Below are 26,829 nucleotides of genomic sequence, written 5' to 3'. Positions count from 1 at the left end.
GATGTCTAACAAAATGTGTTTGGAAACCTCTGTTGGTCGTTGGAAACAGTGTAAGTCAAACACTTGTTAGATAAACAGAAATTATGACAACAGATGATAACTTTCAGCAGTTGTTTTATTTTTAGCTAACGTCTGTCCACGTCAGAACCTCTGTTATCAAAATGCATGACAGTCAGCAGTCAGCACTATAGTAAATGAACAGTCATTAGGAAAAACAGAAATTATGATAACAGACGGTACCATTTAGCAGTGGATGTGTTTTTAGGCAAGCATAAGTTTCAAAAACAGTTGTTTTCAATCAGTGTAACTCAACAGTGGTAAGTCTAACATCTGCTATTAGCCCAACCACTGTTAGGAATGACTGAAATAATTAAAATGAAGATGCGATAACAAAGATTAATACTATTTAAATTTATGTCATTTAGTCAACAGTGGTAAATCAAACAGTCGTTAGCATACACAGTTGTTTCATCATCAGCAGATTCTTCAAAAAACTACTATCAATGATCAAATTCTGAACATTTGTTTTAGCTTTGCACTCATCTGTTTACCATCAAACCAACCCCTAATGCTATTAAACCTCTGTTGACTTACCAAGTAGATGTTCAGACAGAATTCAACATCAAAATAATTTGTTAACCATCAAACCAACCGTTGATACTATTAAACCTCTGTTGACTTGCCAAACAGATGTTCAGACACAATTCAACATCAACATTATCTCTTCGCCATCAAACCAACCCTTCATATTATTTTTTATTAACTGTTGACTTGCCAATAATTAAACTAAATCAAACTAAAAAACTAAATAAGTAAAACTAAAAGGCAACATAGATTCATAAGTTTAAAATTTATTCATTTATTCATGACATTAAAAGTCCAATAATTACATCACATACTGAACAATATTAAAGTTCAAATCTAACAATAACAGCAAGAATGAAGAAACTTTAGCTTCAACTCCATCGATTGCTGAACCTCTCGATGTATGTCCTTAAGCATCGCCATGAACTCCACGTCTCTTTCACCGCACTCTATATTACTAACAACACAAAGCTCACAAACGGAAGTTGAAGGCATGCGCATAAGATCTATGGAAACCTGCTCTCTAGTGAACAGGCCAACCTGCAATCCATCAAAACATCTCTTCAACTCTTGAAGAGTAGCCTTGTCTTCATACACCTGTTCCACGATTTACCCGACAAAACGCTGCTTGAAATCATTCGATTTTGCATCTGTGAATGAGGCCATTTGAATAAACTATATTACTCTACTTTCCTGAAAGTATGATATCTTCTTAGGAAAACGTGATGAAAAACAAGTGAAGTGACTATGAGTTTATATACTGAACTTTGTAATTATGAAAACGTGTAGATTTAATATATATATATATATATATATATATATATAAACATATTAATGTAAAATTCAAAACAACAGTCTTTTAATGCAAAAACCTTTTCAAAACCCCAACTTTTATGGGAAAAACGTAAAATTAAATACCAAGAAACCCAAGGGGCAAAATATCGACATTCAAAGAACAAAAGCAGATTATGAAAATTACAATTAAACGATTCATTTTCCATGTAAACGCGTTTTTTAAACTCTATAAAAAACCGATGATTAGTTTTGATTCAAAACATCAACAACTCGTCCTACAAATAACTTTCTGTCAAAAATAGTTCCAAATCAGAAAACCTACAAAAAATCTACATGGCAAAGTTCAGTTTCTACCACTGGTCAGACACCAGCGATCTTAAAGCACAATTCTCGATGTGGTCACTCAAAGAACAAAGAACAAACCAAGAAGTAAACAGGAAAGTCGGCATAATCAACAACACCAATAACAACAAAACCTGGAACAGCATAGCATTGCTCGATGAAGTCCTCCACTCTCCTCCATCAGACTTCCAGAAGAATGCAGAAGAGTTTCTTACACAACTTCTAGAACAGGATCAGAAAATCTGCAACATGCTAACTGACTTGAAATTAAAAAGAGAGCATGAAATCACATGGAGAAAGGCTAGAGTCTACGAAATCTTAGCAAGTGTTAACCCTAGCGTGTAATACTTTATAAATATTTCATTAAATTCCTATTTTTCTCTGTAGTAGTTCATTTTAATAATATAAACATGCATCTTAACAGTTAATAAAAAATAAGAAACAAACCTAAAATGCAAAGGTCTCTTCTCAACTGGTGTAGCACAACTGACTTTTTCACGATAGAAGATACATATCGTCGGTTGAAGTTGCAACTCTCCCATCAAAGATTGTAACGCATGCAACTTTTCACGATGTTGCAACAATTATATTGCAACATCGACATTGAAAGGTTGATGTGTGATGGCCAACATCATTGAAACGACGATGTTGGAACAATGATACCGGAACGATAACATGTAAACAGAATCATCAAACATTCGAACAAAATTGTGTAATCGGAGAATAGCGGCTGAATCACGAGAGTCGAGAAAGATGCATTTGAGAGAGAGAGAGAGAGAAAGAGAGAGAAAGAGAGAGAAAGAGAGAGAGAGAGACACGCTTGCAGATATCAGCGAGAGAGATTTGAATGTGCAATCAGATAATTATGTCTTATTTATAGAATTTTGAATTTTGAATATGGTTTGAATTGAATTTTGAATTTTGAATGTGGAACCAGAATTTGAATTGAGAACAGATGTTTGATTATAAAATGTTGAGGACAGATGTTGATTAGAGAGAGTAATTGATATGTTATATATCTGGAGCCACTGTAATTTTGAATTTTGAATTTGGAGCCATAATATTGAATCGTCAGAGGTTTTGAAGTTTGAATTTTTAATCATCAGTGGTTTGGTTAGAGTGGTTTGATTACATTCTTTTGAATGGGCAGACCTTTGAATGGACAATGGTTTTGATTACAGTGGCTTGAATGGACAGTGGTTCGTATTATAACAGAGATTTTGAATGGGCAGACCTTTGGAATCTAAATGTGAGCCAACTTTGAATTTTAAAGTCTTTTAATATTAGGCTTTATGATGTAATAATGAGATAAGAAAAGCCTTGTTGGACACCCTCTCCTGCTGACACATCAGCTTTTCTTATGTCACTTGGATTTCTCTTTTTATAGAAAGTATAGATAGATGAGTTCAACATTCTCCCTCATCTCCCTCAACATTCTCCTTCTCTTTCTGTTTACTCAAATATGTATGCATTAGAATGCATCGTGTGAGGGGCCACATCTTGTGATATCGTGGCATCACACTCGCATTATGGCATCACATCGCTACAGTTTATGTGATTTCATCAACGCATCCTGTATTATGCGCTTCTATCCGCACATTTTAAAACCAAGATTTTGTATCCAAAAAGATATAAAAATCATATATTAGTCTTTTTTTATATTTGCGCATTTTAAAACCAAGATTATGTAAACAGAATGATAGAGAAATCATATATTAATCTCTTATTATATATATTTGCCCATCACACATCATGTCCACCTCACACACGCATTTTAAAACCAAGGTTACGTTAACAAAAATATATATAGAATTGAAATTATATATTTATATATTGTTATATTGAATGCATCACATGTAATAGTTTAATAATAGTTTAATAAAATAAGTTGACACATTAATAACCAACATGAATTTGTCAGTTTATGTTGTACCAATCAAGAAGTCTAATTGCAAATTTGCAAGTTCAATCCCATCCAAAGTATAGTGAAGATTGAACAATGACTTGATTTATCACAGACAGATTATTCAAACAGATGAACAGACCAAACATGTTATCATTACAATTAAGTATATGAAACAGAAATCAGTAGAGTTACATGCCAAGTCTTTTGATTTCTTTATCCATCTGGCCGGTGAGCATTAACCCAAACATCTTGTAATCGCACAAAAGGGACCAAACCGGATGACCAAAAGTCGCAGGAATGTTTCCTTCCACGTAAAAGTGGCTATACCAAGCCATTCCATAACCAACCAAAGGCACGAGGAACACGAACCACCAGTTGAACAAAACTGCATAAATCAAGCATAAGATACTAGAAAGTGTACCGGCAAAATGCCATCTTCTTGTCGCCGGTTTCGAGTGTTGTTTCATGTAAAAAAGCCAGAATTCCTCCATGCTCCTGAAACTCATGATCTTTGGGAAACGCAAAGGTGAAACTAGGAGAAGGTCTAGTGATTATTGATTTATTGAGGCCTCAGCAACTACAATCTTATATCTAAATACAATGTTAAAAAGTCTATTTTACCCTTATAATTAAAACAAAAATATAGAACATATATATATACAAAACACCCGTTAGTTGGTGTTAGCGACCAAGGAGAAAGGAGAAAAGACACCGGGTAGAGGGGGTTTTTTTTTATTAAGTACTAACTAGTATTTTGCCCGCCGTGCGACGGGACAACACATGATTCGTAAAACGACAATTACAAAAAAAAAAAAAAGCAAAACACAATGCGTAAAAGACAATCACAAAAAAGTGCAAAACACAAAGGTAGACACGAAGTGTAAAACACAATGTTTAAAACATTTCGTAAGACACAATGCAATGACATTTGCAAATGTAGGTGTAGTAGTCTAGGGGTTACAATTGCATTTTTTTAAAGTTGAGCGGGTATAAGTGTAAAAATGGAGTAATAGTGCAAGGGGTAAAAACGCAAAGTCTAAAAAGGCAAAGTTAAATGAGACAAAGTGTAAAAGTAAAGGGGTGATGGAGAAAATGTGTAAAAGATGAGAGTCATGGTGGAAATGTAAAAGTAAAGGGGTGGTAACGTTAATGTATAAAAGCTGAGGGTGATGGTGGAAAAGCAAAGTATAAGGGTGGTGTTGGCAAAGTTGAAAGATGAGGGTGTGGGTAGGAAAATTCAAAATAAAAGGGTCATTATAACAAAATGGGAAAATTGGGATGGCGATAACGTAAAAGCCACCGACTTTTTGTAATTTAAGTTATATGATAATGTCTTTTAATAAAAAGCTAATAGTATTATACACATTTTTTATTTGAAAAGTTTTGACACATTACATTCTTTTCTTTTTAACTCCTTTAACTCATACTGTTAAATCTATTAGGGTAAGAATCAAATAACAAGTTTGATCTTGTTAAAAAGGGTAGGAAGTAGTTATCAAGTTGAGGATATTAAATCAACCATGTGAATCATAGTCACCCCTTGTTTGCCACCTTATAATCCTTAGGAGAATCTTAATGTTTTTTTATTTACGGTACATGGGTAGACACTGTGTGATTTTTTAATTTAGACACGCATGGGTATTTTGGTCTACACACAGTTTCACATTTTCTGTTATCTTTCGCGCACAAAAAACCTCATTTCACATCTCAATAAAACCCTAAAATTCAAACAAATCTTCACCAGATTCAACCAATTAACACTTCAAAACACAAGTCAAACCTCACAAATCGTCGCTAAACCTATCATTTCCTCCTCAATTCGTCGTAATTGAGCTTGAACACGTTCTCTAAGTCCGATTTCTTCTCAATCTCTTCCTCTTTCACTTTGAATGCGTTCTAAACAGTTCAGATCTATGATGTTTTTTATATTATAAACATCTACAAATTAAAAGAAGTGAGGATATGTTACTTAATAGTTGTAGCTTTCTTATTTTAAGGGTTGCTCCTTTTATAAATTACATATTTATCTCTTATTATATATGCTCATCACGCATTATGTGCACCTAACGCACACATCTTAAAAACAAGATTAGATAAACAAAAGGATACATATTTTATTATATATGTGCATCATGTAGGAATCCGTTCGTATAAAATAAATAAAAACCTTTTATTAACTTGAATTACAACTGAAATAAGGAAATCATTAAATTACCATACAAGTTACAATTAAAATAAAATGAAAAACAAGAACAAATTACAAACAGAAAGAAGTTCTTGGCTGAGGATCATGTTAGACACGGGTCCCTTAAAACAAATTTCAAGTCTACCAGGAGAACTCGTTTGTTTCCAGGATACAACAACCTCAACAGTTGTACTGCTGGACTTGACGAAACCCGAAGGTGTACCCGAAACAAGAAGGAAGAAGATGAAGATTTTGTGGAAAGGAAGTTGCATAAGCAGTGAATTTCAGTGTGTATTCTGCAGTAGGGTGGCCTCCTATTTATACTATAGGTCTGGATGAAACAGAAAAAACGAATTAAATAGGAGAATTAAATTGCATTAAACGTCTTCAATGCACTTTAATTCGTCATTTAATTCTCAGTCAAAACCGTTGACTCGTCTGTTCAAATGCTAAAATAAAACAGCCCAGTCATTAATGTCTGGAAGCTTCTGCACGCGCAAGACAGACTGGTGCGCGAGCGCCATTTTGGCTCAATTTCACGCGCGCGCAGGTCTGCATGCTCATGCGCGCGTGCGCCACGTCATCAGTGAACCTATACGATAGTGCACACAGTCGCGTCGTATTGGCTCACTTTGGTGCGCCACGTCCATGCGCCAGCGCGCAGACCAGCCTGGTCATGCTCCATGCATGATATGGGCCCAAGTGTGGAGGAGCGGGCCATCTTGTATTTGGAGGCCCAAGATCGGGTGAAAAAGGGGCTTCGCTAAAAGGGCTCTAACTTGGGCTACGGGGGTCCGTTTTGGGGGTGCGACCAGGAGAAACGATCGTGAGAATGAGCTCCATCTTTCTACAAATGCCTATGGCGGTTTGGGTCATCGTTTCGGCCCAAAAATGCTTATTTCTATGATTTATATATCGTTTTATGTTTTTTATTGCTTTTGGTGGACTTTTATTCCATTCTAGCTTTACGTCCTTTTTCAATTTACGTTGTTATTTATATGGATGTAATGGGAGGAAGCTAATCAGTTTTGAAATATATGAAAAGTCATTTTTCTCTCCCAAATCACTAGTGTGTGTTTTGTGTGTGAAAATCCCAATTTTCGGTATTCTTTGTGAATCAACGAATTTTGGAAGAATCGTTCCTGGTATTCTGTGAGAATCAACAGGTCCGATTTTCTATCCTGTTTTCTAGTCTACATCAATGCACCAGTGCGCTTGCTGCCACGTCACCATCCACCTGGTCCTTGCAGCCCCTGTGCTTCACCACGCGCACGCGGTAAAAAACACAAAGGTGGCTCTCAAGCGGCTCGCGTCTTTGCGAGCATGCGAATTGCAAAGTGCGCCATCAAAGCGCCGCCACATTGCGCCTATCGCCCAGGCCAAGCGCGTGTGCGAGTGTGAGTTAGAGCACCCTTCGCGAGTACACTAATGTGTGCTTCCATGTAACAATAAGGAATGAGTGTTCCCACTTAAGTTTCATCTCTCCTCCTATGTGGGACAAGGTGCCACTTTCCCAATTTTTCAGCATTCAATGTTTGAAACACCAAACTTTGAGTATCGATATCTCATTCATCTTAGCTCCGTTTTGGATGCGGTTTAATTCATTGCGAAGCTCTTCCAACATAGAACGCAAACCCACAAATAAATATATAAAACACCTCATTTTCTTATATTATTATATATATACAATTCACGTAGGGCTTAGGAACAGTGTATACATTGGACAAAAATATAAAGTTAATTACGATTGTGCCATCTCTTTGAATAAGGAAGAGAGAGCCTGAGGAAAGAGAGTAAAAGAGAGAGAATACGATGAAGATAGAGAGAGCTAGGGGCCGGCCACCGATCCTTGCTGCGGATTCACGGTGACGCACAGGCAGTCACATCACAACGTAGCTTGTATACTACAGCAACTCGCTAACCGGAGTCGAGGGTTCCATCAGTGATGTCAGTTTGGTGGTAACGGTGGTTCTACTCCCATGGTCCAGGTGGTGTACGAGGTCGACGGGAGGCGGCGACAGAAACTGGAACTAGATCTTCCGCCTAATTATAACCCTAATTCGACTACAGTATGCAAAACCTGTAAATCAATCTCCCTAACCAGACCCCAACTTCCGGTGTCGGATACTTCTTCAGTTCTGCCACCGATTGATGAAAATCAAAATCATCCTCGCGTTTGATGAATAGAGGCGATGGCGGAGTACGCCGGGCTTAAAGAAAGTCTGACTGTCAACTTCCGACCGCCACCGCAAATGTCACGGCCACCGTCACCGATGCCATACCTTTCTCAACTTCAGTTGCTATTCAGTTTTATACCTAACGCGGTAGGCTTCTTACTTACAGTTTCTTCTACATTCTTATTATTCAAAATTATCTGCTTACAGAAATAACTTTTTTGGGATTTATGTTCATCTAGGTGAGTTGTAAATCTTTAATCTTTATGTTGGTGTGGTGATCTTGAATGCATATTGCAAAACTGAATATGCGACTTTTATGGATGTTGATCTGTTAGTGAACAGAAATAGTATTAGAATTGTTTCTCAAAGCCAATTTGATATTGTAAGTAGGTTTTGTTTTCTTTTATGGATCTGGGTTTCTTCACATTTCACATTCATATTAATTGATGAATTCACCTTTTTAGTTGAATTTAGTGTATGATGAGTATGTCTGGAACACATGAACTTTTCTGGTAGTTATTTGATCAAATGGTTCAAACTGGTGATTGAAAAGTTGTAATTTTTGTTCTTTAACGCTATGTTCCTAAGTTGTAATCTACAGCAACACTAATAGATAAACACATGCCATTTCTTTTGCATACATATTTAGGTAGATGTTACACGAGAATAATGTTGCGATTTGTTGTGAAACTGTGCTTAAAATTGTTTTGTTTGCTGTGAAATTTTGTCAAAAGTTGCTGTGAAAATGGTGTTAGAAATCTGCCGTAGGATTTAGTTTGTTACTAAATTGGTAAAAAGTAGTTAAATGACAATCAGTACAAGGTCATATACATATAAGAAAAAAATTGGTGATAAAATGGTCTTGAATGTTGAATGCTAATGGCAGTGAATTATATTTCGAATCATCTATATATATTTGCCTATATTTTGGACAACGGGTCGGACGAGCATAATAAATACAAAACATCCCGCCGCACCACGGGGGGTCATCTTCTAGTTTATTTCTAATACAAAATTAGAAAAAATGAATTTCCTATATTTGTGAAAGTTGCTATTTTCTCAAATTTCCAACACATCATGCATTATGTGCACCTGACACGTGTATTTTAAAAGCAAGGTCATGTAAACAAAAATATACAGAAATGATATCTTTATCTCTTGATATATTGGTTACATCACAGGTTATAGTTTAATGAAATTAGTTAACATAGGAATAATCAACAAGAGTCTGTCAGTTTATGTAGTACCAATCCAGAAGTCCCATTGCAAATTCAATCTCATCCAAAGCATAGTGAAGAATGACTTTGAAAACAATAGATTCTTTGATATTTATAAACACAGCAAGACAAATTATTCAAACAGATGACCAAACTAAACCAAACCAAACATATTATTATAAGCATATGAAACACAAATTAGTTGAGTTGCATGCCATGTCTTTTACCAAGCCTTTTGATTTCTCTATCCATCTGACCGGTGAGCATCAAACCAAACATCTTGTAATCACACAAGAGGGACCAAACCGGATGACCGAAAGTTGCAGGTTTGTTTCCTTCTACATAAAAGTGGCTATACCATGCCATACCATAACCAAGCAAAGGCACGAGGAACACGAACCACCATTTGAACCAAACTGCATAAATCAAGCACAAAATGCTAGTAAGGGTACTGGCAAAATGCCATCTTCGTGTCGCCGGTTTTGAGTGTTGTTTCAAGTAAAATGGCCAGAATTCCTCCATGCTCTTGAAACTCATTATCTTTATTTTGGAGAAAGATATCAATATTCTGAAAAGTTTGTTAGGAAATGGAATGGTTGACGTTTTCTATTTGTAGACAAGAAGGATGAAACTAACTAGGACAAGGGTCTAGTCTTGTGATTATCGAGGTCTAAGCAGTTTTACACCTATAATTAAAAACAAAATAAATAAATAAATAAATAAAAGATATATATAAATACAAAAACCTGATCAAATTACTATTAATACTAGTAACAGACTAAATTACGAAAAAAGTTATGCAAGCACAAACATAAAGTTGAGAGTCAAAATGACGTTGTTGTGAAGATCATAAGCATTGAACTTTAGGTGACAGGAGATGTTTTTTCTTTCTGGGGTTTCATCGGAACCTAAACGAACAAAAAAAGACATGTGTTGTTGGTTAAAATTTGTTACGTATGTGTTAGAAAGCGTTTTTAGGTACCTAGCAAACCTACTTTTGAATAAAATTATATGTATATAACTAGATTAAGTTACACAATTCGTCATTTAGGCATACACCCACTTGCAGGTTGTGTTCTTAAACTAAGCTAATTATAAAATGCATCCTTTATTTGAAAAGTTGTAACACATTACATCATTTTAACTAACTCGCGTTAACTTTTTTTTTTTTTTTTTTTTTTTTTTGTTATTTCTAGTCATTTGCAATGCGTTGCACATGAAATGCCCCATTAGTGATACCAATTGTTGACTTCCTTTAGCTCCGATAACATAGGACAATGTCTTCCCAATCAAATCCTAGTTAGCGACTTAGGGGCTGTTTTTTTTTACCTCTTAATGGGGATCTTAATGGTTCAGACCTCTTACTGATTTAGCACTTAATAGTTCAGACTGTTTGTTTCGCGAGAAGATGTCTGAATGGTTCAGACATTTGCCTCTGAATGATTAAGTGTTATACCGAGTCTGAATGGTTAAGACATCTAATCTGAATTGGTTAGACATTTGCCTCTGAACGGTTAAGAATTATACTGGCTCTTAATGGTTCACACCTCTTACTGTTTTAGCACTTAATGGTTCAGATCTCTAGATCTCTTACTGGTTCAGGACTTAATCATTCAAAAGTTGCTTAGGGGCTGTTTGTTTAGCTCTTAATGAGGTTCTTAATGGTTCAGACCTCAGACCTCTGACTGGTTCAACACTTAAAGGTTCAGACTATTTCTGAATGGTTAAGACTTCTTATCTGAATTGGTCAGACATTTATCTCTGAATGGTGAAGCATTATACTAACCAGCACTTAATGGTTCAGACATTTTACTAGTTCAGCACTTACCCATTCAGAAGTTGTCAAATAGCCCCTTAGCCTTGCTAGATAGAGGGATCCTTGTGTGGTCATCCTCCAACGTGAGAATCAGTATTGGTCGTTTATCAAAGTGTAAGTATGTGACCAAGTAACAAGTTATTATCTTACCATATACATACCCTGGATGGTCTATACATACCTTAGGATCATGATGGCATGGCATATGGTCCCCAATCCGAACCAAGTATCCTTCTCACATCACTATCAATTGGTTATTTTATGACAGGTTGTCCCCATGTTTGTTAGGAAAAGTGACCATATCTTACATAGTCTTTACTTGACCCGATGCATTACGCCTTCGATTTTGGGGTGTTACCCTTCATATCTGGAACCAATTTAGTTACTCTTAAGAAGTTCGTTAGACGCATAGAACTGTCTGAAATAAGACGCGTGAAAGAAAGTTTGTTTGCTCCCATTTTTGAATAACTCCCAATCTTGAAATCCATACAAAGTCATTAAAGGTTCCATATATTTTGTTTGTAACAAAGCTTTTGATGCTATGGTTTAGAATGTTTTATGGGGAAAAAAATTGTGATCAATCTTAATGGGAACCTACCCTATCAAAGAAAAGATAAGTTGTCTTCTATTGATGAAATGAACATATACTATATTTTGTATTATGTATATTTTCTTCCAAAACATAGATTCATATGATATTACCTACAAGGATAGGACATTTGTGAGAGATGGTGATCAAGATGAAAGTTTTAGAGGAAAATGATGAGAGGGTATGTTTCTGTTAAAGTTAAAGAGGGAATAATTTTGCATAATGAATAATTGAATCCATTTTTCACATTGAAAGTTGGAGACAATTCATCTCCACCAATTTATAAGTAAATAAATCAAAACAATGGGATTATAGTCCAAGATGATAGACAGTTTCATAGCCATGTTATGCTGCTCATAGTCAAGGATGCAGTTTCAATACTAAAGTTTGCTTACCAATATACTGGACAAAATGTGTAAATTTAGAAGTATGATTAGTGGGCGTGTGATGTTGCCGCTAAAAAAAAGAAAAAAAAAACTGAAGTTTGCTTCTTATGCTCAATTAAAGTGTTGGTACAAACTTCAAACTACAAAGTAGAGGTGGCTAAATTGAGCGGTTGACTAAGGGGCTGTTTGTTTATCTCTTAATGAGGCTCTTAATGGTTCAGACCTCTTACTGGTTCAGCATTTAATGATTCAAACTGTTTGTTTCACGAGCAAATGGCTGAATGGTTCAGACATTTGTCTCTGAATGGTTAAGATTTATACAAAGACTGAATGGTTAAGACCTCTAACCTGAATTGGTCAGACATTTGCCTCTGAACGGTTAAGCATTATACAGGCTCGTAATGGTTCAGACCTCTTACTGGTTCAGCACTTAATGGTTCAGACCTCTTACTGGTTCAGCATTTAACCATTCAGATGTTGCCAAACAGCCCCTAAGACAATTCTTGATCCATTTTTCACATTGAAAGTTGGAGACAATTCATCTCCACCAATTTTTAAGTTATGCTGCTCATGGTCAAGGATGCAGTTTCAATACTAAAGTTTGCTTACCAATATACTGGACAAAAGGTGTAAATTTAGAAGTATGATTAATGGGCGTGTGATGTTGCCGCTAAAAAAATAAATAAATAAATAAAGTTTGCTTCTTATGCTCAATTAAAGTGGTGGTACAAACTTCAAACTACAAAGTAGAGGTGGCTAAATTGAGCGGTTGACTGAGACCGGCTAGGTCATAGTCAAGGATGGTGCATTGGTCCTGGTTTAACACATGAAGCAGTTTAAGACTAGCTAGGGACCGGGTTTAGTTGAACTATAACTAATAGCCCTAGTGGTAAGGGAAATATAAGCTTTCTTTGAAAATTATGACACTTAGGTCCGTAATATATAAAAAGATTATTGATCCTGGCATAAATGTCAAATCCAAACAAACTCAGCTGATATACCATGGGCATGACTGCATGAGTTTTATTAAAAATTGACTGTCTTTCAGTTATATAAACAAAAAGATACATAAATTATACATCTATATCTTTACAGTTATATTGGTTACCAGTGGTGGATCTAGAAAATCTTCGTAGGGGTAACGTTTTAAAAAAAAAGGTAACGAAATCGAAAAAACGTCAAATGTTTCCAAATTTTACACTACCGCAGTACCGCCGGAGTGCCAAGGGCTAGCGGAGGCTACCCCTTATCATAAGGTAGATCAGCCTTACATCACCTGTTATATTTCAATGAAATTAGTTAACATAAGAACATAGTAGTCAAAGGTTTGGCGCATGCCTAGGGGCAGCTATCGCAGAAACAGCGCTCTGCGTGTAGCTAGGAGCAAAAAACCTGGAAAACATGCCAAAATCTGAAAAGAAAAAAAAAAAAAAACTTGTCTGAACCGGCCTAAACTAATCTAAACAAACCAAAAGAACACTCTAAAACAGCCTAAACCAACCTAAAACATGTCTAAAACAACTAAAAATGGTTTGTTTTAAGCGCTTTGCACCTAGACGGCAGACTCACACTTTGCCCCTTGAGTACGTCTAGTCTAGCGTCTTCGACTGCCTAGGATACGAATAATAAACAAGGATTTGCAGGTTTGTGTTGTACTAATCAAGAAGCCCAATCACAAATTCAAACTCATCCAAACCACAATCAACAATGACATTAAAACCAATAGATTCTTTAATATATACACAAAATACACAGCAAAACAAAGTGTTCAACCACATGACCAAACCAAACATGTCATTATTACAAGTATAAAAAAAAACACAAAACCAGAAATCAATAGGGTTGCAACACAGGTCTTTTACCTAACCTTTTGATCTCTCTATCCATCTGACCAGTAAGCATTAAACCAAACATCTTGTAATCACACAAAAGTGACCAAACAGGATGACCAAAAGTTGCAGGTATGTTTCCCTCAACATAAAAGTGGCTATACCAAGCCATACCATAACCCAACAAAGGCACAAACAACAAGAACCACCAGTTGAACAAAACTGCATAAATCAAACACAAAATACTCGAAAGTGTACCGGCAAAATGCCATCTTCTTGTTGCGGGTTTTGAGTGTTGGTTCACGTAAAAAGGCCAGAATTCTTCCATGTTTCTGAAATTCATGATCTTTGGATCAAAACCCAGATCGGAAATCGAGGGTAAAGTGGTAAAAGATCGCTAATTTTGGAGGAAAGGTTCAAGATTTTGGGAATTTTGTTAGGGTTTTCAAGGTTGACTTTTTATAGGTGTAGAGAGGAATTTGGGGGAAAAGGGTTTGCGAGTGATGATGAGTGAAGAAATCTTGGAGAAGGGTGTAGTGATTATCGAAAGTGTTTGGTGGTGGTGATCGGTTTTGGCCAATTGAAACCTCAGTTTTTACACCAGCCAATTATTGGGGGAGTTTGGGGATAGAATTTAGACTTATTGCGTTTTCTTTTAACTTTTCTCAACACATTTGTATTCTTGTTCTTGCTCTTAAGAATTAATTATCGTTTTGCTGTTTGTTACTTTAACGGTTTTGTCCTAATTATTTAAAAACGGTCATTTTCCTCTTTAATGTTTCGATCTTATCGCCTGCTTGCTCCCTAGCTCTAACTCCATCCATATTGTGTGTTAACTGAAATGGTATTTTTGTAATTTCAAGTTAACATACAAGATCCAAGTACCCTTACGTTATACTTGAAATCACCAAAATACTCTTCCAGTTAACATACAATATGGATGGAGTTAGAGCCGGGGAGCAAACTGGCAACAAGATCGAAACATCAAGGAAGAAAATGACCGTTTTTAAATGATTGAAGCAAAACCGTTAAAGTGACCAAACCATAGGGAGCAAAACGGAAGTTAACTCTTAAATCTACTTTTAAAGAGTTAATTTCCCGGATGGTCCTATGATTTGCCATTTTTTCACGTTTCATCTCCAACTTTCTAAAATTACATGCATGTTTCCTATGGTTTGATTGTTTGTTACTCAGATAGTGCCTTGAGTTGATGGTCAGTTAACTTGATATAAAGTTACTAAATTGCCCACCATTATATTTAAATATAAAAACCTACCCCTATCCCTCCTCTAATTCTTCGCATAATAGTCGACAACCATAACCCCATTCATCCACCTGCAAACTAAAACTCACTCCTACAACAAAACCAAACACCGTTCATCTAATCACCGATCTGTGTAACCTTTTACATAAACAAACCATACACTGTTCATCTGTTACACCACCACAAACCTTACAACGAATTTGGCGGCAGATTGAGACACTGGCGGTCGATTAAGTGGCTAAATCGCATCGTCTGCCACTATCACCACCTCCTGCATGTTTGGCTATACCTAATATTCTTAGACCTTGTAGGTATTAAGGGGTACACAATGTGTATGAGGCCAAATATGTATTTTGGTTTTCTAATTGGGCATGGAACCAAGATTAACAAATATCGGTCACACATCCCACCTATTGTACACTCTAGACAAACTTGATATCTTGCTAGTGACAATTTAGAAATGTTAATTATGATTCATTTTTCAAATAATACATGGATTCGTTGATCAACTCAAATTAGACAAAGGGTCAATTTTGGTTTTCTCAAATTATACATCAGATAAAAATGAGTCACTTATATCAAAGTTGTTAACTTAAACATATCCACATGGGTTAACATCACCATCACCATTGTTTGTCTCCACTATGTTAGTCACATTTTTAAGCACGTGTATTACACTTTAAACATTCAATTTTCACATCATATCCATATTTCATTATTTATACAACACTTGTTTTGGTGCAACAAATCTACTTTACAATGTTTTTTTAATTGTTTTCATAGGTGCGAAACAAATGTAAGGGTGATAATAGGCATTAATGAGATTGATCTATTATGAAGGGAACAAACTAAAACAAGTTTGGGAATTAAATCATAATCTCCTAAAGTGAATCTATCTATACTATATAATAAAAGAAACTACTTTAGGGACACTTGTCATCATATTAGGTCATCTCTTATAAATAATTATTATTTTAGTTTGATCTCTTCTAATTAATTGTAGATAATCCTCCTATTAACTATTATTTAGTTTAATAATTATAGATAATTATTATTTAGTTTATTCTCCTTATCATTTATAATATTATTTATTTGAATTAACTAGAGTTAATTACTATTTTCGTCCCTGTGATTTGTCAAAAATCACTATTCAGTCAATTAGTTTAAAAATTGCGATTTCAGTCCCTATGGTTTCACTTTCGTAACTATTTCAGTCCACATTGTAACCATTTCAGTCCCTGTAATTAATAGAATAATGGATTGAAATTGTTATGAAATTGAAACCATAGGGACAAAAATGGTTGCGAAAGTGAAACCACAGGGACTGAAATCGCAATTTTTAAACTAATAAACTGAAATAGTGATTTTTGACAAACCACATGGACGAAAACAGTAATTAACCCAATTAATTATTACTTTTATATTTATCTATTTACTTCAAATTCAAACTTAGTTATCTAATTTGATCTTAACTATATATTTGAACGTTCTGTTTAGTTTGGTATCAAATAGATTTTACGAAACTTGAAATAAAATTAACTAATATTATTTATCATTTATATATTTACGGAGTTTTAAATAAAGGGTTACATTTATTGAGACTTCGTTAACAAATTTTGCAACAACAGAATAATCTATTTTTATCACGAAAACCAAACTTTGTATTAATTAATATATTAAATATTTTCATTTTCACTATACAAAATTACATTTACTCGACTCATGTAATATATGAGGTGTTTTAATATATAACTTTTTATTATTTAATATATAAAGTTAGATTTATTCAATTCGTACAATACACGGGGTTTTTTAAGGATATATATTTTTTATTATTTAGTACAGAAAATTACATTTATTCAAACCGTGTAATACGCATATTTTTAAAGATGTAATTTTTTTATTATTTGGTATATAAAATCACATTTATTCAACCCGTGTAATAAATGAGTTTTTAGGATGTATTATTTTATTATTTAGTAAAAAATATTACATTTATTCAACCCATATAAATACGTGGTTTTAAAGATATAACTTTTTTTATTTGGTATATAAAATTACATTTATTCAATCCGTACAATATGGTTCTTATAGATATAACTTTTTATTATTTAATACATAAAATTATATTTATTCAACCCGTAATAAAGGAGGTTTTTAAAGATATATTGTTTTATTATTTAGTATATATAATTTATTTATTCAACCCGTGTAACACACGGGGTTATAACCTAGTTAAAAAATAAGAAAAAGGTATAGTATTCGGCAATTTGATGTTGATGTTGGATTGCAATCATGGGCAAGAAAGTATTAATGGACCAGTGGATAAACCTAAACTTAATTGAGCTCATATTAATTTTAAAAGGCTATTGGGCTGGGAATTAGTTAATCATGAGGCCCACAAACAAAGTTGACACTTGACTCCGACTGGACGAAGGTTTTGTCGTCAATAAAAAGTTGATGCACGAATTCAAACAGGCTTGGCCCGGATCAAATTTATGAAAGCAAACAGCAAGTTGACGTCGCGTGTTTTATAATCGAACAACTTAGTTTTGCTCTTTTTCGCTCAGTTTCAATTTTCAAACTAAATATTAATACAAAGTAATCAGTGTTAAGTGTCACAATTGTCATTCATTCAAGATACAAAATAAGCTAAACATAATATACATATATGAAGCACAAATTAAGTCAAAGAAATATAAATTGTCATTGATTCAAAAATACAAACATAAAGCACAAGTTAAGTTTAAAAAAAAAAATACAAATCGTCATTCATTAAAAAAAAAAAATACAATAGAGTGTTTTTCAATAGGGTAGTATGTATATATATAACTTTATATTTGTGGATAACGAGCAAAATCCAATAGAGTGTTATGTATAAGACTATAAATTTAATTGTGTGGGTGTATAATAAATTAAAAAATAATTCAAGTCGAGCATACCTATGCCCGTACTTTGTTAGTTTACAAACCAAACCAAGCCAATCGGCTTTTTTACAATCGAGCCAAAAATTGAACGGGTATTTTTCGAGCGACCGACAAGCAATTTCAACAACCCTATCTCTACGGTGTAATTTGAGAGGCAATATGACAACGTAATTTCTTTTATTGTGTGAATCGATTTCATAACAATTAATTTTGGTTTATTAAATTTTTATTTTTCTCTTTTATTTGTATGTGGTTTGATTTCTTTAGTCGTCCTATCTTTTATTTTCAGCACAAGGGTTCGTTTTTTGGTTTGATGAACGCTTATGTAAAATGATTACAATATACGATTTTGTATGGTTTGTATGTTTGATTTTTTGATCTTAAATTCAAAATATTTATTACAGATATATATTAGTTTGTTGATAAAACTGACAACTTTGTTAGTTATTCTAATAAAGTTCTTTTAAGTTTTAAGAAAAATTACAAGTTTTGTCCTTTATCTTTGTAGTACTTTACAGGCGGTGTCCTTTTTTTTCAAATGTTGACAGGCGGTGTCATTTAGTATGTATTTTCTTGCAAGTTTTGTCATTTACACCCAACTCAGTTAAAAAACTAAGTTAATTTGTGGCACATGATAAGCACATGAGGGTAATTATGTCTTTTCCACCCCACCACTTCATTTCCCCACTTTTATAATCCCCCAGAAACCCTAATTTCCTTCACTCTTCTCCATCTCTTTCTCTGTTATATCTCCTTCCCCTGATTGTTCATCATCACCATCGATTCATGCCCACAAATTCATGCCCATTGATTGTTCATCATCACCCTCGAATCTAGAAGCCCGTTTTTTTTTCAATCTTCAAATCCTTTGAATCTGATTTAAAGCTATGAATCTGAGATCGAAAACCCACAAATTAGATGGTTTTGAATATGAGATCGAAAGCTTTGAATCTGATTTAAACGATGAAGGGTGGAACATTATGATGATTTTCTGTAAATAAGGATGAAGGATGGGTCTTCAGGTGCGGCTCGGGTGGAGGTGAACGGAGGGGTAGTGGGTGGTTGCTGTGGCGGCGCTAAGGCGGTGAAGATGGTGGTGAACTGCCGTCGTTGTTTCTGGTCTTCAGGTGCGGCGGCCACCGTAGGGTGGAACATCTGGTCTTCTGATTTAAACGATGAAGCGTGCTAGTCACGTTTAAATCTTGAATCTGATCTTCAAATCCTTTTTTCTCTCACATGCTATTACTTAATAGGGAAAAGCCTTAGATGCTTTGAATCTGATTTAAACGATGAAGGGTGGAACATTAGATGGTGGTTTCGGTTAAACGATAAAATTGGAGATTGATGAAAATTGGGGGAAATTGGAGATTGATGAAATTGTGAAAGTGTTTGACCGGAAATTGGGTTGAAAATGGCCGGTTGGGGATTAATTGTTTGTTATGATATCACTGTGAGGTTTGTTTTGGGAAACTTAGACTAGGTTAAACATGGAAGGTTGGGGATTAATTGGAAACTTTGTTGGACCGTGTGCGACCCTAAATAGTCAGTATAAGGCAGTTCACCTTTGAATACAGAGGCGGAATCAAAGTAAACAAAGTCACAATAGCTATATCCTTTTAATTTCTTCTCTATTAATGCTTTCTGAGTCGATTACAATGATTTCTGACAAAAATCCGGCAGCACCTCGACTCTAATTCCGCTCCAACTCTTACAGATGCGAAATCACACACACATATATATAGGCAGCTGATTCTGCTCGAAACGGTTCGAGTGGAACCCCATGTGATTTCGGGCGGAATCACTAGGTACTTTTGGAGCGGAATTACAATGAATCCTGATTTTGCTTCAAATGACATGAATGTCATTTGGAGCGGAATTACAAACTAAAACCCTATTCTTGATTTCCATGCTCCAATCTAACCTATCTAGACCTAAGACTCGATAAAGACGTAGTTGACAGACATTCAGTGCACCAACAGACTCCCCCTTGGATGTTGACGAAGTCTTCAGTCTTGGTCTCTTCTCCAACTTTGTCTTCTCATTGTAAAAACTCTATCTTCACAGGTTCAGGAACTCAACCTAGCTCCATCTTTAGTCTCCCCTTTGACTGTTGATCCAGAACTCTAGACTCCCCCTTTCACAGACTCCCCCTCTCGGTATGCTGGGATCTAGGATCTTGGTCTGGTTCAAACTTTAACTTTATGAGCCATGGGGATAATGAAATCCACAACCTGTTACTCAACCAAATAACATTACAATCTATTGATTTTAACAATAAATCACAAACTTTATCAGTTTAGAAATCCACTCAAGTATTCAGGTCCAAGTTAATAACCCTGATTACTCAATTAATCTACCAAGTTCAAGTTAATGACCTTGGTTGATCTTTTTGACAAACAAACTGATTTTTGATTAACATTTTCAAACATTTTCTGAAAATAACAAGTATCAAGTTAATGAACTTGTTTTGACTTCTTCAACAACTCAATCTTCATTAAGATAAGCTCTCCTCATTCTCCAGTCCAGAACTTTTCCTGCATCTGCTTCAATCTTTCAAGAATCCAACGATCAACTCTCCACTTTGGTTTGTCAGAAAATAAAGCAGAAATGAAAAATCTTTTTGGATTTTTGATAAAGTTTCTAAACTAGAAATGAAATACAGAAACTTAAATTGTAGAATGTAAAGAAAGTAAACTAACTATATACAAACATATTTTTGGTGAGCGTGTTAGGGAATCATATCAGTTATCAGACAAGTCACTAGTACCGTTAAGCTCAATTTCATACCCAGAATTAAACAATTCACCTCGACTGTCGATATACTGGTCCACTTAAATTCTCACACAATTTTCAATCTATTCAGGATATGAATTAGATGTCTTAATGAACTTAAACTCATTCATGTGTCCCACCTCTTGAATATACTCCCGTATCCAGAATCCCAATATTCAGTCTTACAGGTGAGTATACCACAGATGATATCTGTAAGGGGTTAAATGCGAGGGCCGTGAGAGCTCAGGTCGATACTTCCGTATACGCAGAGAGATGACGGCTTCGACTTTTCGGTGTGTCCCCTTTAGAGGATCTTTTAATTTCAACAGCACACGATTAACATTTTGCAATGTTTCATCGTTTTTTATGCTGAGGGTGGTGCTATGTTTCAAGCAATGCGGAAAGTATTATTCGGGGACTAGGTCAGAACTTCCATTTAGCATAAATCCCGGAATAATACCCCAGATATCACTGAGTATAAAGACCTAGTATCTCAGAAAGAGGGACCTTTCAAGCGAGATTTCAGGGGTTACCTATATATCCAAGTAGTGTTCCCCACGAAATAAGTAAGTTTGAATTTTTAGGTTTATATCTCGAATAAATCTACTAAATGTGCGAAAACCTATCGACACATCATCAGTGAGACTGTTTAACGCATTTAATTCTTTACAAATCTTTAGCGTACAGTAACTGTCAAACTGATGTACTATCATTTTCCCTTTTTACACAAGCTCATTTTCATTTTCTATTGTTTTTGGATTTTGAAATTTTATCATGTTTTTGAATTTTTGAATTTTTACTGTTTTTGTATTTTCTGAAAATATTTACTCCCCCTAAATACCAAAACAAGTAAAAAATCGACAAACCATTGCAGATTGTTTCTCATCTTCATCTACAACAGTACTCTCATCAACGCCAATAATGCCATCCGACACCGAGAAAAGCTTCATACCATTTAGTTTTAAAAGAAATTTAAAACGTGTTTTGTCAAAAGCTTTGGTATGCAAATCAGCTTTCTGATTGTCAGTGTGGATTTTCTCTATTCGAATCAACTTCTTCTCGAAGCAATCTCGGATGAAGTGATGTCGAATTTCTATATGTTTAGTTTTAGCGTGATGTACTGGATTCTTTGTTATATTTATTGCGGCCTCATTATCAACAAAAAGAGGTGTGTTAAGAAACTGCAAACCGTAGTCGCGCATCTGTTCCTGTATCCACAGGATCTGAGAGCAGCAACTGCTAGCAGACACGTACTCCGCTTCACATGTGGATAGCGCCACAGACGTTTGTTTCTTACACTGCCAGGTAACCAAGCGAGGTCCAAAGAACTGGCATCCTGCAGTTGTTGATTTTGCATTGACTTTGCAGCATCCGAAATCCGAGTCGGAATACCCTTCGAGCATAAAGTCGCCTTTTCTAGGATACCACAACCCCAATGTAGGAGTTCCCTTCAGGTAGCGTAATATCCTCTTCACAATAATCATGTGCGAAGCTCTCGGGTTTGATTGATATCTTGCTGCGAGGCACGTTGGGTACATTATATCAGGTCTCAAAGCAGTTAAATACATCAATGAACCTCACGATAGAACGTCTCATCAGCCCTGTCTCCGGTGAGATCTGGGTGAATCCCATGATTTGTTGCTAAAGGGGTAGCAGCTGGAGTAGAACTTCACATCCCAAATTTCTCTAGAATATCACGAACGTACTTCGTCTGGTGAATGAAAATTCCCTCAGGTAGTTGTTCAACTTGTAGTCCCAAAAAGAATTTCATCTTCCCCATTGATGACATTTCGAATTTTTGCTTCATCACTGATTCGAAATCTTTGCACAATTTCTCATTTGTTGACCCTAAAATTATATCATCCTCATAAATCTGTACGATCAGAAGATGTCCGTCGACCTCTTTAGTGAAGAAAGTGGCATCCACTTTTCCACGAATGAAGCTGTTGGCTAGTAGGTGTTGAGACAAAGTCTCGTACCAAGCTCTCGGGGCCTAGTGTAAACCATACAGCGCTTTGTCCAGCAAGTAGACCTTATTCTTGTGGATCGGATCGGTAAAGCCCGACGGCTGTCCGACATAAACCTCCTCTTTAACCTTCCCATAAAGAAACGCCGATTTTACATCTAACTGATATACTTTAAAGTTCTTCCAAGATGCAAACGCGAGGAAAATTCTGATTGCTTCTAGTCGTGCCACAGGAGCATAGACTTCAGTAAAATCAATCCCCTCCTGTTGACTAAAGCCCTGAACAACGAGTCGAGCTTTGTTCCGTACAACAACTCCTCTGTCGTCTCTCTTACATTTAAATACCCATTTCGTATTGATTTTCCTGTGACCATCTGGCAAATCCACTAGCTTCCACACTCCTAATTTCTCAAACTGACTCAACTCTTCTTGCATCGCGTTAACCCAAGAATCTTCAGTAAGCGCCTCTTTGTAAGTTCTTGGTTCGATCTGCGAAATAAAACAACTTAATGAAAATTCAGTTTGTAGAGGTGCTACTGTAGAGTAAAAACATGTAAGGCCCTGGTCAATTTGACGTCTCGTGCGAACGCCCGATTGTAACTCTCCAATGATCAACTCCTCTGGATGGTATGAAAGAGTTCGTGGCATTACTTCGCTTGGAACATGTAAGACCCTAATACGTATTTGACTATAAGTCGCAGCGGAAGTTCAAGTCATAAACTTTCTTTCATTATAAACACCTTAACTTATTTAAAAATTTACTTTAACATAACTCTTTCACATAAATCCATCATTCGACTTATTTACTAAGTAAAAACATAGCTTATGTTTACTACATTATATACATCAACATTCCCGTACAATCTCACTAGTGACTCGATCCTCGATCTCTGTTCCTTGATGATCCTCATGACTCGTACTACCTGCGCTCACCACAATAAATTCATAACATTAGTACGCATTATAAACATACAAGATTTATTCACGTTTACTTTTGTTCCGTTAATTCTTTACATCCCAGCTTTCCATCTGATCGTACATTCCGTGGTGAGACTTTCTCATTGTACCTGCGTTACACTTCGTTCACAAGGCACACTATTATTATCGTCAATACTCAATTTCATTGAATACATGCGTATATACTTTCATACATACTTACATATGTGCATCCGTTCACACATAACTACTTACAAACCTACGTACCTACATTCATACGTACGTTCCTACATACGTGCATACCTACATACATACATGCATACATGTCTACATACATACCTATTACATGCCTTCTCACAACCCTACATACGTGCACACACTTTCGTACATACTCACTTGGATATATATATATACACATACACATACTACCTACATACACACCTACATACATACATACATACATTCATTCATACATACCACTTATATTCACACATACATACATACATACCTTCATACGTATCTACTTAAGGAAATTCTTAACTTAGAATCCCACATTTAGGTACCATATTACTACATATTCTTTAGGATCCCACCTTTGGGTACCATATTACTACATATTCTTTAGGATCCCACCTTTGGGTACCATATTACTACATATTCTTTAGGATCCCACCTTTAGGCCCCCTACCCGTCGGCGACGCCCTCTAGTTTTTGCAGTTTTCTGCAGGTTCGTTTCGTCGTCCGTACGCACTAAAACGCACGTAACTTTTGAACCGTTTACCCGTTTGACCTCCCGTTTCTTCCTACATGCTTGTAAATTCACATTCTATCATATGAACTTAAAATCTTACCTCCGGATTACGGAAATCCTTAACTTACATACATTCGACTTAACTATTTTCTAACTATTTGACCCGTTAAGGGTATTCGCGCATTAATTGGTCTATGACTGACCAAACCATCATCCCCACTTCCATACTTGTCCAAAACATTACTCTAATCGAATAACTTGCTTCTAAACCACTTTTAAGTTCGTTTACCCCAAAATACCCATCATGGGCATTTTGGTCAACCTTAAACCCATCATTTACGACGAAAGACTTTAACACATATTTGACCTCAAACATCATATTTAATTCATTACAACACTTTATTACTTACTTGTACTACGAAGTGATTACGGAAATCACTTACCTTGTGCATCCGTGTTCATAACCGCTTCCTTGCCTCATCTTGACCCGTTAGCCTTCCATGCTTGGTCCATGCTAGTGTGGTTCCTATTCTTTCATGCCGTCATGCCATAATAATGTTAGTATTTATACTTATTCATATTAACATCCATTTTTTTTTCCAACTCTTATTTACATTGACTTCCACTAACACGCATACGACATGATTTGTCAACCACTTAGATCATATTAATGACATCATATTAATTTTCATACATAATGTCGTATAACTCATACAACTATATGATCGCCTAGTCGCTTACACAATATACACATACTTATGCTTTCTTAACTCTACATTCGACAACCGCATTGTTCGACATTCGCACAATCAATTTATCATCTTACATATGTACACGACATAATTCCAACATTATCACTTATCAATAAACTACGCATCACATATTCGTACACATTTGCTCTCAATCACCATGAATCAAATGCATAAAGTATATGGCGAGCATTACCTCATTGGGACATAAGGTACAAGTTCCTAATGCATAATTTTACCAAACCATACATTCAAATCCGGATTCTCATAATGACTCCACCTTAAGCATACTTAACTTATTATTTTGCTAATGGCTACACCATAAGCACCTTCTATACATAATTACCCATAACTTTCATACAATTTCACAAATTTTGCTCTCTTAGGCATTTCATCGAACACTTGGCGGATGTACTACTAACAAAACATTATGTACAAGCATTCTTTGCAAATTCTTACTAACTCATATCAAGATCATCAAATTCCACTAGAATCATGTAATTTTCATACTATACCCAAATTAACTGACCATCACTCATTACATACAACATCATACATCAATCTTACACAACAAATGAACATGCATGATTATCCATATCATCATCTTCACTACCACAAGTGGGTTTCATCCAAAACCATCAAATTACTTAGAATCTTGCATAGTTCATGTTCTATAATGTGATTCTAACACATCTACATGATCAATTTCATACAATTTCATGGATTGACCATAACCCACTTCATAGCAAGATCATCAAATCATAAAATACAACTTACCACATGTTTGTTAGGGCTAGATCATCAAGAAAACGAGTTCATGCATCGGATTTGAGCCTAATTTCCTTGTCAATTTGAAGCTTTCTTGAGAACTAGGGTTTCACCCCTTTTTCTTTTCTCCTGCTCGATCTCACGCACCCTTGTGTGGGTGTGTGTGTGATTTTTGTTTTAGTAAACCAAACTTCCAAGTTTGGCACTCCAAGTCCCTCAAGTTTAACTTACTATCATATATGCCACAAGTTTCATCATTTAGCTTATCTAATAGGCATTTAACTAGGTTTATTAACCTAGTTATTGTATCTTGTTTTATTAAACATGGCAACATGCTAACGAATTTAATAATTCGAATTTTGGGGTGTTACAAGTCTACCCCCCTTAAAGAAGGTTTCGTCCCCGAAACCTTTCTCATTCAAACTAGACCGATTCTACTCTTACCCCTTTCAGGTTGCTTCATTCACAAAACTTACTACCACCTAAACGCATTCGGGATCTTGGCAAAGGTGTTATTCATACATGAACGTAATTGTACACATCGCTCCTATGCCCTCATATTACTTATATTACTTTCATAGTTATACTTATGTTAGACTCTGCTCCAGAGCTCTTATTAGTGTCTTTTACTTTATAATACTAGCTCTTAACACATATCATCACTAACGTTTCTTCTACTTACGTTCATATTCATAAAAGGTCGACGTATCATTATACGCATATCATAGACTTTCGATATACCAATTCTTACTTATAATCACCCTTCTTAAACCCACTTATCCATACTTAACACGAAAATTAGGCATTAATTCCATGGTCACTTTTGTTATTGATGCCATGCGTATCTTTTCTACAATGTCTTGTTCAAA

The 26,829-nt window shown here is 35.5% G+C and overlaps 3 protein-coding genes across 3 annotated transcripts; all 3 read right to left on the bottom strand.

The window, feature by feature from the left end:
- Positions 1-3,579: 3,579 nt before the first annotated feature.
- On the bottom strand, positions 3,580-4,168 carry LOC110903049. The gene has a single exon (XM_022149263.2). The coding sequence runs from the start codon at positions 4,132-4,134 to the stop codon at positions 3,817-3,819; it is 318 nt and encodes a 105-aa protein (XP_022004955.1). The 5' UTR covers positions 4,135-4,168; the 3' UTR covers positions 3,580-3,816.
- A 4,046-nt stretch (positions 4,169-8,214) lies between these two features.
- LOC110903047 lies at positions 8,215-9,886 on the bottom strand. The gene has a single exon (XM_022149262.2). The coding sequence runs from the start codon at positions 9,742-9,744 to the stop codon at positions 9,406-9,408; it is 339 nt and encodes a 112-aa protein (XP_022004954.1). The 5' UTR covers positions 9,745-9,886; the 3' UTR covers positions 8,215-9,405.
- A 3,801-nt stretch (positions 9,887-13,687) lies between these two features.
- Positions 13,688-14,467, bottom strand: LOC110898819. The gene has a single exon (XM_022145661.2). It carries the CDS (start codon positions 14,168-14,170, stop codon positions 13,832-13,834), a length of 339 nt encoding a protein of 112 aa, XP_022001353.1. The 5' UTR covers positions 14,171-14,467; the 3' UTR covers positions 13,688-13,831.
- Between the last annotated feature and the right edge of the window lie 12,362 nt (positions 14,468-26,829).

Source organism: Helianthus annuus, chromosome 13, assembly GCF_002127325.2.
Source record: "Helianthus annuus cultivar XRQ/B chromosome 13, HanXRQr2.0-SUNRISE, whole genome shotgun sequence".
NCBI lineage: Eukaryota > Viridiplantae > Streptophyta > Magnoliopsida > Asterales > Asteraceae > Helianthus > Helianthus annuus.
The sequence above is the reverse complement of the archived record's forward strand: the minus strand, read 5'-3'. Positions and strand labels throughout refer to the sequence as shown.

What these genes read in the sequence shown, in the direction of transcription:
- LOC110903047 (XM_022149262.2), bottom strand. Translation starts at nt 9,744, where the DNA reads ATGAGTTTCAAGAGCATGGAGGAATTCTGGCCATTTTACTTGAAACAA.
- LOC110898819 (XM_022145661.2), bottom strand. Translation starts at nt 14,170, where the DNA reads ATGAATTTCAGAAACATGGAAGAATTCTGGCCTTTTTACGTGAACCAA.
- LOC110903049 (XM_022149263.2), bottom strand. Translation starts at nt 4,134, where the DNA reads ATGAGTTTCAGGAGCATGGAGGAATTCTGGCTTTTTTACATGAAACAA.